Source organism: Lynx canadensis, chromosome E3 (assembly GCF_007474595.2).
Source record: "Lynx canadensis isolate LIC74 chromosome E3, mLynCan4.pri.v2, whole genome shotgun sequence".
NCBI classification, from domain to species: Eukaryota; Metazoa; Chordata; class Mammalia; order Carnivora; family Felidae; genus Lynx; species Lynx canadensis.
Genome location: NC_044318.1, coordinates 757524 through 769553, shown reverse-complemented (window position 1 = coordinate 769553; position 12030 = coordinate 757524). Strand labels below are relative to the sequence as shown.

At 59.9% G+C, this 12030-nt stretch overlaps 1 protein-coding gene across 1 annotated transcript in view; it reads right to left on the bottom strand.

The window, feature by feature from the left end:
* Positions 1–2771: 2771 nt before the first annotated feature.
* The window catches only part of RAB11FIP3 (RAB11 family interacting protein 3), an 82861-nt gene continuing 73602 nt past the window's right edge, over positions 2772–12030 (bottom strand). Inside the window, exons 9-16 of the mRNA XM_030301527.1 lie at positions 11750–11843; positions 11113–11216; positions 8097–8237; positions 6247–6328; positions 5378–5515; positions 4967–5122; positions 4648–4788; positions 2772–4566 (exon numbers count right to left, since the gene is read on the bottom strand). Coding sequence (XP_030157387.1) covers positions 4453–4566; positions 4648–4788; positions 4967–5122; positions 5378–5515; positions 6247–6328; positions 8097–8237; positions 11113–11216; positions 11750–11843 — 970 coding nt within the window. The 3' untranslated portion in view covers positions 2772–4452. The remainder of the gene's footprint in view (positions 4567–4647; positions 4789–4966; positions 5123–5377; positions 5516–6246; positions 6329–8096; positions 8238–11112; positions 11217–11749; positions 11844–12030) is intronic.

The window sequence follows — 12030 nt, the reverse complement described above, 5'->3', positions numbered from 1 at the left end:
ACTTCAGGCTACGCGTTGCAGGCCCAGGTGTGGTGCTGTGGTTGCTTCCGCGGCTGTCTGGAGGAGCGCCCGACTAGGCCCTGGTCCCTCCGTCTCCATGGGGCCCGCAGACCTCCGTGGCGTCCTCCCAGGGTCTCCCCAGCCCTCTTACCTCCCCCCCTCCCATCCGCCGCAATTCTCTTTGCAACTTGTCTGCTTCCGCGGGTCCTCTCAAGGCTTCGTGGTCAAAAGCTCCAGTTTTGGTGGGACCGACCTGGGTGGAGACACGGCCTGGGCACTTACAGCGTGACTTGGTCACATTACTTCTGTGAGCCTCGGTTTCCTTCTCGGTGAAGGGGGACGAAGTGAGATACCACCCACGGCGCGCTCAGGCTAGTGCCTGACAGGAAGACCCCTAAACCTGGGAAGCCAGTGTTGCTCCACAGGGGCCTCTAAACACACCCGCCCCGCTGCCGCCATCACCATTCACAAAAGAGCTTCCTAGGTCCAGTCTCGACCGTTGAGTTCCCTTTGGACAGCGTGAGGTCACCCAACCAGAGGTCACGAAACTGGAGGCCCCTATGCCGCCTAGATGTTCGGAGGCAGCAGGACACGGAGTAAAATGTTCACTTGCGGCCGAAGCACAGGGAGGCTGTGGAATGGGGAGCCAGGATGCTGAGGGCAGAGCCCTAAAGACTCGTCGTGTTCAGGGGGCACTTGGGGAGCCTGAGGAGGCACTGGTCATGCAAGAGACGAGAAAAACCAGGCATGTCGGCTAAGAGATTCAGGAAGAGTACTTGGCTGTGGCTCAATTCTGCCTCCAGATAGGGTAGAGTTGGGTTTTTTTTTTAATTGTTTTGGGAGAGACATAGCGTTTGGGGGGGGGGGGGAATCCCAAGCAGGCTCTGCAGTGTCAGTGAGGGGCCCAGTGTGGGGCTCAAACTCACAGATCCGAGCCTAAATCAAGAGTCGGACGCTTAACAGACTGAGCCATCCAGGGGTCACACTTAAATTCTAAGTGGAAGCTTGGTTTGTTTCAGTGTCCAGAAAATCTAAGCTAACCTCAGTAGGACCTTCAGGGACAGAGCTCAGTATTCCCAGGAGACCAAGCCCCAGGAAAACCTCTCTCTGACTCTCCACATGCTGCAGCCGGGATGGTGCCCCTTCCTGAGTTCTCTAAGCAGCAAGCTTGTGACTTGCCTGTCCCTAGCTTCCTCCCCCGCGTGATGGCTGTGGAATCACAGAAGACAGTCAAGGGCCGAACTCCACAGGTCCCCTTCCCTCCCCTGCCCCTTCCAAAGCACACTGCCTGGGGTGGCTGTGTTTCAACTGGTGTCATGTAACTTCCCAACAAGATAAGCAACTGAAATCGAGATTCCTGTCAGCTCACTGCAGAGTTTTTCAGAGCCAGGCCATACACCAGGGGCGGTGGGGGGGGGGGGGGGGGGGCGGTTAAGGAGAGAGGAGCATTCCTGCCCTTCCCAACAAGGGGCCAGGGCCTGTTGTCAAGGGGGAGGAAGCCCAGTCACTACAAGCGGGCCTCAGGAGGAGTTTTCAGGACTGTGGAGTAGCTATGTGTCCAAGGTAAGGGGAGGGAGCTGGAGAAGGGTTGGGAAGGGCCGAACACAAAGAGCCCTGTGTATCGGTGGGAGGCGTTGGCTCAAGCATCCCTGTGCAGATCCCACGTGTGCCCATGCTGTTCTTGGCTTTGGGACACAGCAGTAGACGACATACCCAAAGACCTTCACGGAATGGAGATTCTAGCGGGATTCGGGCACAGGGACCCTCAGTGGTGGTACGCACATGCTGGACCAGGGGCAAGTGGGCCACGTGCAGGATGACAGTCTTGTGTCCTCCCTGCCCTCCTCACTGCCACCCACACAGGATCCAGGGCTCCCAGGCCTGACCCTGGTGACCCTTTGGAGTCCGGCTGCTGCAGCCCCAGCTGGGGAGGAGTCCTGGGGCCCCTGCTCACCACAGGCCAGACCGTGTCCCCTCCCCATGGCCCTCAGGTTATTGGCCCGGTGGGCCAGCACACCTGGGTTCAAGCCCGTTTGGTGCCTTGCTGGGTGGTTGGGGGTGGGGTCTTTGGTCTTCCCTGGACCTGTCTTTCAGTTGTGTGACTGGCACACAGGTAGCTTAGTGCGAGGGATGTGGTAAATGCACGGTTTGCCGCTCCTGTGGATACCTGGGCTGGGGAATCGAGTCTGGGGGGTTTGGCCAACAACCCCCACTTCAAATTAGATTTAGTCACTTGCCCATAGAACCTTCTCACTGTCCTCCCCGACTACGGTGGCACTTGAGCTCTCCTCCTCAGCCTGGGCACCCAGCCTGACCTTCTTCCTGATATTCAAGCCAAATCCTGTCGGGACCTGTGCTTCCCCTGTGCTTTCAGTTTGGGTATACCGCGTGACCCAACCGCCCCCCCCCCCAGGCCTGTTCTTTATCCGATTACATGTCCCATGCGGACACCGAGGAGCCCCAGATCTGCGATGCAACCCCTCAGCCCAGCTTATACTCGGGCTGTGTCCTCCCATGAACACCCATGGCCCCCAAAGCCCCATCACATGGCCCCGCCCCCGGAGGGACCCTTGGCTGAGCTCCGCTGGGGGTCCAGACTGGAGGTGCAACCCTGGGGCCTCCAGGAAGGGCCAGCTTGACCAGAAGGTCTCCTGCTGTCTGAGCTCACGTGGCGCAAAGCCTCCAACCCCCAAATACATTGGGGGACCAGGCGAGGCCCATGGCACCCCCACCCAGCCCTCAGACCCCACGGAGGAAGAAGCCGGCCTCAGTGGGTATAGACAGCTTTAATCTTCGGTGAGAGCGTCCTGGCCTTGCCCTCTAGTATCCAGGTCACCACTGCTCTGCCTGAAAAGTCTTTCTCAAGAGGAAGGAAAGAGGGTCACTGTGCAAGTCCACACCTGGGTGTATGCATGAAACATCTCCCTGCAACTCATATTTACAGCTACGGTACCGTTGGGTGATGGACAGAAACAGATCCAAGTCTGTGTCACGGGGGCAGGGCTGGGCACGGAAAGCAGAGTTCCAGTATTTATTATCATACATATATATATATATATTTCATGTGTATACACAGATAGTTTTCTCTCTTGGAAGTATTAAAAAATTGATCAACCTTCAATCTATAAAAAATACCTACTCTACATGATAGAAAAATCTCTCCTCCAAGTTTACACTGATTTACACCCAAGGCTTTCCCCAAAATGTACAATACGAGGCAACATCTTAAATCTTAGTGTAGAAGGTGGGCCACACGGAGGATGGAGGGACACAGGGCAACGCACACACACACGCACACACGCCCTCACATACGCACTTGCACGCAGCAGTGGCCAGTCTGTGTGTGGGGTCTTGACCCACCTGCAGCACCCAGAGGCTCCTGGACAGTGCTCAGGCGCAGGGTGGGGGCAGGCCCAGCAGCCCCCATGGTGGTGCAGTGCCTGGCGGTGGTGGCACAGAGCCAGGCAATGGCTTCCTTGAAGGAACCCACAAGCTGCCAGGAGGGCCTTGCTCTCTGCTCCGGATCTATGTACTTAGAGAACCCACACCACCCAGCCTCCTCCAAAATGCAGCTCGGGGAAGGACGGCCACTTCAGCGACTTCAAACTCCCAGAGGAAACGTGGTGCCAGACATGTGGACTCTGGCCTGGGAGACCGGGACTTCACCCAGAGCAGCTGAGACGTGCTCAGGGAGGGGAGGGCTCCAGGAGGCCGGGGACCACACCCATGGGGAAGCAGTTTCTCACCACGATGCTGCCACACCTGGAGTCAGAGGGGCCCTGAGACCCACCCTGTGCAGGGGGCATGCTCCATGTGGTGGGACTCTCAAGTCCTGATTTTGGAGCAGAGGCTGGGCCCCAGCCCCGTTACCGCAGCAAGGGTTTGGGGCATGGGGACAGCTGCGTGGCCAGCTGCAGAGCCCCTGGGTCTGAAGCTGGACTGCGGTGCCCTCTCTGGATGGGTGGCTGGGCGGAGCAGCTCAAGAGTCACAGCCCCAGGAAAGCCGGGGTCCTGCAGCTCCCGGCCAGAGCCTGATGTGCACCACCTTGCCTGGCAGTCCTTCCCACGCCACCACGTCTGGTGAGAGGGTCCTGGGGCCTCTGTGCCATCCAGGTGAGGGCCCCTGAGCAGACGCAGATGGCAGTGTCCCGGTGGGGACGTGTCCTTCCTTTCTTCCCTGACAAGTAGGGCAGCAGAGAGGTCTGCCACATGAGAGGGAGCTCGCAGAGGGGTTCGCCTGAGCCTGAGCCGTGCTCCCCACATCTCTGCAGAGAGCAGGCCCAGCCCCACCCTCTCCTGCGTGGGCCCTGGCCCCGGAGCTCCTGTTCCTCTTCCCTGTGCAGACCCTTCTATGCACCCCAGCCCAGCCGCTTGTCTCGGCTGTGTGCGCGCCGTGGCCATCTCCTGGGTGCGGGTGGGGTCCTGGGCCCACCGAGCTGGGCCTTCTTGCCTCTACTTGACCTCCAGGATGGATGGGTTGGTCTCCATGATGGCCACGATGATCCGGTCAATGTAGTCCTGCAGGCGGAAGTTAATCTCCTCCTGCTTCTGAATCGCATCCATGAGCTGTGGGAAGAGCAGCGGTCAGTGCTGGGTTGGTGCACAGACTGTGGCACATCCCGGTGGCCAGGACTGGATGGGCCTTACCTCATCTCGGGAAACGGAGCTGATCTCCGCAGCCAGGGACTCTGAGAAGGACGTGGAGAAGAGGTTCTTGGCACCCTGGATGCTCAGGTTGATGATCTGCCCATTGAGCTCATCATTCTGCTCCTTCAGGTTACGGTTATCCTGAATAGGGGACACGACAGGGTCACTCCCGGGGCGGGGGGCCCCCGCTAGTGGCTGAGCCCATACGGGGAGTGGCTGGAACGGCCTCTGGCTCGGGCACGAGCTCCCTGCGTGCCCCCTGCCCCATGCCGGGCTCCTGGAAGCTTCTGCAGGGATACAGGGGTGTGGCTGCCCGCACCTGCTTCAACCTGCGGACCTCCTGCTCCAGCTCGCTCTCGCGGGTGCGGCTGTTGTACTCCTGCAGACCCATGCTGCTGCCCCGGCCCCTCCTCTGCTCGGCCTCCAGCTTGAAGAGCTGCAGGTGCTCCAGCTGCTTGCGCAGGTCCTCGATCAACTGCAGGCAACCACAGGGTGAGCAGGCCTTCGGGCACCCGAGGCAGCAAGTGCCAGCTCAGCCCTCAGCTTCAGAACCTCTGGGTCAGTCCGAGCGCCACGTCCGAGTGGGAGGACAATGCCAGCCACGCTTCCCAAACACCACCTAACGCCCAGCACCACATGGCCGCCAGCTGCAGGTCTCAGGATGTGGAGGGCACAGGCACGGACCCCACGCAGGGACGCAGGTCCCACCCCTACCGGGTGCCACGCTCACCTCCTGGGTTGCCTCCTTGTCCCTCTGGAACTGGTGCCTCTCGTGGCTCAGCCTGTCTCCCAGCTTCCTCCTGTTCTCCTGCTCATCACTGAGCCGCAGGGATAACTCTTCCATCTCATCCAGCAACTTCTGCTTCTCCTGTGGAAATAAGCCTGCCTGCTGCCCCAACCACACAGCTTTCCCGAGTCTTCCGTGGCCCCCGGGCTCAGCCCACAATGGCTGCGTCTCAGCCATCCCATCACCCGGGCATGGTGCTCCCGGGGCAGTGCTGACCCCGAGCACCGCGCCTGCAGGTGCGCCTGGGGTGCTCTTGGCGCAGGGTGTCTGCACAGGCCACAGACACTGTTCCTCAGGCGAGGCAGGGCAGAAAGGATCCATGCAAGAGCAGGATCGGACCCACGGCTGCCCAGAGGGAATAGTTCAGGGGAGTCAGAGCCCAGGTGGTCTTAGATATTCTCCGGGTTCGGAGCTTCCCAGGGGACATGTGACCGGGAGGGGAGAGGAGGGGAGGAGAGGCTTCTCGAGTGAACAGCTGCAGGACAGGGCACGAGGGGTCCAGCTGGAGTCAGCCCCTGGAGGACATCATCCCTGGATTCGGACCACGGGTTAATCTAAACTGAACTCTTGGATCCGTGAGAAAGCTGGGAAGCCAGGCGGGGACCGAGCTGTCCTTGTCCTCACCATATGGGGCCGGTGGGCCCAGGGTAACAGCTTGCGCTACGGAGCAGCATAGCTTCCTGGCCTCTGGTCACACCCCGTGGCTGGCCGTGTGGCTGCCTCGCTTCAGAGGACCCATGAGGTGCAGAGGGTGGCAGGCCCGTGAGCCGGCCTGGCCTCCACCCGCTCTGTGCTCCCCACTGACCGCTCACCTCCTCCAAGCGCTCAATGTTGGCCTTCAGACACGGCGTGCAGGACCTTAGCTCTCCGTTCTCCTCATCTAGCTGCTGCAGCCTGGGACACAAGAACAAAGCTGGGACTTCAACCCAGGAAACGTGGTTCCTTGGGGCAAGGGAGACCCAGTGTCTTGGCAGCCCTGCCAGGAGCTGCCTAGGGAGCCACAGAGGCCTCCTCAGATGCTCCGACCCTACGTACCACTCAAGTGCTCTGGGCCCAAGCTTTCCCTTACGCTGGGATAGTTATTAAATACACTTGGGGGGAGCACCTCAGGGGCTCAGTCGGTGGAGCACCCGAATTTGGGTCATCATCTCACAGTTCACGAGTTCAAGCTCCCATGTCTGGCTCTGTGCTGACGGCTCAGAGCCTGGAGCCTGCTTCTGATTCTGTGTCTCCCTCTCTCTCTGCCCCTCCCCCACTTGTGCTCTGCCTCTCTCTCTCTCTCTCTCTCTCTCTCTCTCTCTCTCTCTCAAAATTAAACAAACATTTAAAAAAATACCCTTGGGGTTGGGGATACTTTGGGGTTTACAGAAAAGTTGCAGACACGGCGTGGAGTCCCTGTGGGCCTGGCCGGTACTGCTTCCTGCATGGCACCTGCCCGTCATGTGGTCACGTGGCGCCTTTACCACAGCCCTGCGGGGTATACTAGTCATCAAACCATGGACTTCATGTCATCTCCCAATCGTGCCCTCCAGTCTCTGGGCCACACTGCACACGCCGCCTCGTCTGCTTTGTCCCCTGGGGTCTGTGGCAGTCTCCCGGCCTTTCCTGACTTTTCGTGGCCTTGACAGTTCTGAGCAGTTCTGGTCACTTATTTGGTAGTGTCCCTCACGCTGGGTTGATCTGGTGTTTCTCGTGATGAGACGGGTCACGGGGGGGAGGTGCCCTTCTCGTCACCAGATCGGGTGTCTGAGTCCTCACGACTCCCCGCAGGTGATGCTGACCTGGATCGCCTGGTGAAGGTGTGTTTCCGGGTGTGTCCTGTGTCGGGTGCATTTTCCCGTCCCTTCTCTGTCCTCTGGAAGCCGGAATCTGGGCCCGGCTGAACCCAGAGCAGCACCCCACTGTGTCTACATGCCAGGGGGCCTCGTGTCCAGGTGGCTGGCACAGCCCTGCGCGCAGCCCCTCCTGCACCCCTACTCTTAAAAACGCACAGGAGCTCTTCTCCAGTAAAGTCCAATGCACCCCAGCATCAGGAGTGGGGGAGGGACACTCGGGCTGCAGAGCCTGGAAACCCGCTCATCTAGTTACACCTGCTGTGTCCCGAATTCGGGAAGTGGCTCCGGCTCAGCTATGAAATGAGCCATCAGATGCCCTCGCCCTCTCTGACCTTGGGGAGGACCTCTGGGGAGCTCTCAGACGGCCCGTTCAAGCATTTCTCCGCTGACGGACGGACACGCGGGCTCTCTCTCCCCAACGCTGTAAGACCCCCGCTCACAGAGACAACCATACGCGTGTGCCGCATGTCCGGCCTACACCCCGCGTGGTGGCTGCTGCTGCTCCCGGGCCTTGACAGGCTGTCTCCTGCAGGGCGTGCAAACCCACGCTGTTTTCCCCACTTTTCCTGACTCTTCAAAGGTTCCTACCTCCGGAGCAGCACAAAGGCACTGCGTCAAGTTGTCTGCAAGAGGCCTGGCGTTCTGACTAGGAGAACCCCAACTAGAGACGGACTCAGAAGGACATCCACGTAGGGTCAGTCTTTGAATTGTGACACTGAGCACTTTTACAGCTTTCCTCGTGCGGGCTTTCCCTTTCTCTAACATCGGCTTTATTCTAAGACACCGGATGTGCTGGGAGGGGCGGCCACCGGGGCTGCACGCCCCACCTGGCCTGCAGGCTCTCCACCTCGATGCTGCGCTCCCGCTCCATCCTGCACACGAGCTCCCGGTGCCTCCGCGCCTCCTCCAGCGCCATCTCACAGGCTCTCAGCTCCTGCTCCTTCAGCTGCTCCTCAAGGGCATTGGCTCTGTGAAGGCGAAGGGAAGGAGGGGCAGCAGAGAAAGAGAGACGACCCCACCCCCCACCAGCTCCGGTCAAGGATGGTTCTGAAGGAGGGGTCGTATCCCCCAGACAGCCTCGGCCTCCCATGCCCGCACCCAGGGCCTCGAGATGGTGGCAAAGTTGTGACAGCAGGGACGGTCTCCAGCGCTCTCGGGAAGCTCGCTCGGCGTGTGGCCAGGAGACCCTCCCAGGGGCACAAGCCCACCAGGTGTCCGCCCCCGGGAGCACCCTGCACGGACACTGTAGGCTGAGCACCCAGGTCACCCATGGGAGAGGCACGGGTGGGTGTTAGCAGTAACCTGAGACAAAGGAAACGTGCACATGGGGGCCCTGACCCCGGCACCTTCCCAGACCACCACGCCCACGTGCAGGAAGCAGGGAATGCCCATCCCAGAGAGAAGGGCTCGGGGCCCTGCCCATGGAGCCCACATCCACAAGCTGTCGATGCACACAGGGCTTCTCAACCTCCTTGGGGTGCCTCACACGTAAGAGTGAACGGAGAGCCCAAGATCACCAGACACCATGGGAAAGGTGCTGACACAAAGTGGCCACAGCAAACAGAGAAAAAGGACCTCATGCAGGAGAAAGCCCTGTAACCCAGGCCTCAGAGCAAAGACACTGCTTCCAGGAAACAGGAACAGGACACCAGAAGGGAATTTACAAAGTGATTCTCAGAAATTAAAAACATGAGAAGAAAAAATTTTAAATTCAACAGGAGAGCTGAAGAAGAAAAACAAGGATATTAGAATTTTAAAAGACAGAAATGACAAAGAGAATAGAAAAGTAAAGAAAATGAGAAAGTCCAGAAGGTCTAACGTTAGATTAACACAAGTTCAGACAAATAAGAAAATGGAACGGGCCGTGCAGAGAAATAATTCTAGAAACATTCCCAAAGCGGAGGCACAGCTTCCAGATTTAAAGGTTGGAAACCACGTGCCAGCACAGGAAATGAGACCCTTCCGGCATCCAGGCAGAGAACTCAGACCCCACAGAGGGCAGGAAGAACAGGAACGCCAGGCTTGCAGTCACAGTGTGGTCAGAAGGCCCAGAGCCTGCCTGCCAGGTCCCGGGGACCCCTGCTTTGGAACAACTCCAGACCCAGTCACGCTGGCAGCGGACACGCACGTTGCAGACACACGAGGCCTCACAGAACCTGCTTCTCTCCGCCCGCCCCAGGTGATCATCCGGGGTGGTGATCCAGAAAGTACGAAGCTGAGCACCAGAACCTGTGTGGGGTGGGGTCGCTGGGACGGCGGGAAAGGCAGCAGAAGCATGCTGTTTTTAGGAGAGCTCAGGCAACACCTAAAGAAATACCACAGGTTTGGACGTGGCAAGCCCCGGGGCACAGCACGTGGACTTTCCACTCCATACGTGGATAACTGATAAGTGTCATCAGATCAAATGAAGCCTCACCGGTCAGCTTGAGAAATGAGTGCGGTGGCCCATCCACGTCCCTCTGGACGCGAACAAGGAGGGAGAACACGCGCCTCCAGAGGTGTGGCAGATACTCTGTGCAGCACTGGAACCAAGCCCCTCCACGAGCGTGCCGACCCCACCCAGCTCTGCAGCAAGGCCACGGGCAGACCCTCCCGTGAGAGCCTGGAGGGCGTGCAGCTGCCTAGCCCAGGCCCTCGACTACACAGGGAACCTGTTTCTACTGTTAAAGTGACATACGGAGTATGTGTGCAGTAACACGACTCGTTCTAATTCTCAGCATCCAAAGAGAAGACCGGAGGACGGGTGGGGAAGGTCAGTGCCTTCCAGGATGAACATATCACGGCAGGGGCCAAGCATCCCCTGGAGCCGTGAGTGCACGTGGGCCTGTGTCCTGCCATCGGGAGCACTCACAACACCTACTCAGAGGAGCCTGAGATCACAGAATGTGTGGCAGAGCCAGGCTCAGGCCCGGGCCCAGGTCCAGGCCGCCCGGTGAGGACAGAGCCTCCAGCCTTCCCCCCGCCTCCAGGGCCTCCCCACACTGTCTCGTCCCCACAATGCTGTTTTGTCCCCGTGACACCCAGCTGCATGCAGGCACGGCCCAGGAAGCTGACGCTCCTGAGCCAAACCCATATGCTGCAGGAGACACGTCTTCCCTTATACTGGGTGTGAGGCTACATGGCAGGAGTGGTTCCAAAATGCAGACAAAACAACGGTGGGGGAGGTCAGCACGGACGCCCAGCTGAGCCAGACTGTGCATCCCGTCTGCCTGTGGCTCCCGCTCTCCTCCCGTCCCTGCAAGAGCCCGCGTGCTCCAGGGTGGGTCCAGCTCCCCAGTGCAGGAGCTCTGGAGGCCCTACCCTTCCTGGCCCCACTGGCTGGCTCTGACAATGGCCTGTGCCTCAGTGTCCTCGCCTGCGAGATGGCACATTAGGTGGCATCTGCCTCACAGGACACGGTAGAGGGGACGATACGGGTGTACCAAGCACAGCAACAGTCACAGAGCAGCAAGCCCATCTCCAGGCATATCTGGGCCAGGGCAGGTTCTCGGAAACAGGGACACACATCGGGGACCCTACCAGAGAGTTCCATGACTCTCCACATGTGACCTCCGCCTCTGCCAGCCTCTCCTGGACACTCTGCGCAGGCAGCTTGGGTGCTGGCCGCCATACTTCTGAGACGTGAGCTGGTGCCTCCCTTTGGTCTCCCCTGGGGCCGGACACACGCCGGGGGCGGGGGCAGCACTAAGTGGGAACCGCGCTCGGGAGGCCGCTGGCACCATCCCGACCTGGCTCCCGGTGGCTGGTGGAGGGGCACTTCCATGTGTGAGCCACATCGTGGCAGCAAGGGGGTTGCGGGGTCACACGCGGACAGGCAGCCAGGGCCACGGACGCCCTCCTCACCTGTGCACGAGCTGGAGGTTCTCCTGCCGCAGCCGGCTGTGCTGCTCCCCGCTGGCAGCCGTGTCCTTCTCCAGCTCCGACACCCGTTTCTCCAGGAAGACGACCTCGGGAGTGACATAGGGGCTTCAGAATCAGGAGGCGGTGTCCACTGGGCGGGACCGGGGTCCGTCCAGCTCACGGAGGAAGCAAGCAGGGACGCGGGAAGAGCTGCGGGTATTGTGCCACTCCTCCTCATTTCTGGCTGAGCTGGCCCTTGAGAAACTTGGGGTCGCCTCCACAGCATGGCTGTCCTGCCCCAAGGAACCCCCCACACGGACTCTCTGGGAACTCTGACTTCACACGTTGTCTGGCTCTGTGGTCACCACCCTGAAACCTCGAGCACCCCCAGATTCTGCCTCCAGGAGTCAGGGGAACAGAGTCCCTGCGCGTCGGCGCAGCCAGATGGGCCCACAGACAGATACGGCCGACAACCGGCCTCTCCATGCACAACGGGAAACGCTCCTTCCACTGCACAGTCACTGGGGCCTCTGATGAGGCTGGCACCCCCCCACCCCAGCATGGCCTGCGTCCCAAGGCGGCAGCACCGTCGCATGTCCTCAGACCTGGCTGTGCCATCTGCAGGTGGTCCGGGGCCTACCTTATCAGCAATGTCCTCTTCCATGACCTCCACAGGGTCTGGGGCAGGGTCCTGTAGGGCCTCCACGGTCAGGGCCCCTGACTGGTGCAGGTACCTGTGGAGAAGAAACAATAGCCCAGTCCAGAAAAGGTCCTTCAGCAGAGCACAGCAAGGAAAAGTCACTAGCTCTATAAACATGAGCATCTGTTGGGCTGAACACCAGAAGCCAGCACCACGGGCCCAGGCTTCCACCAAGGGGGTCCCGGCAGGACACAGCCACCCAAGGGCCACAGGATAGCCCC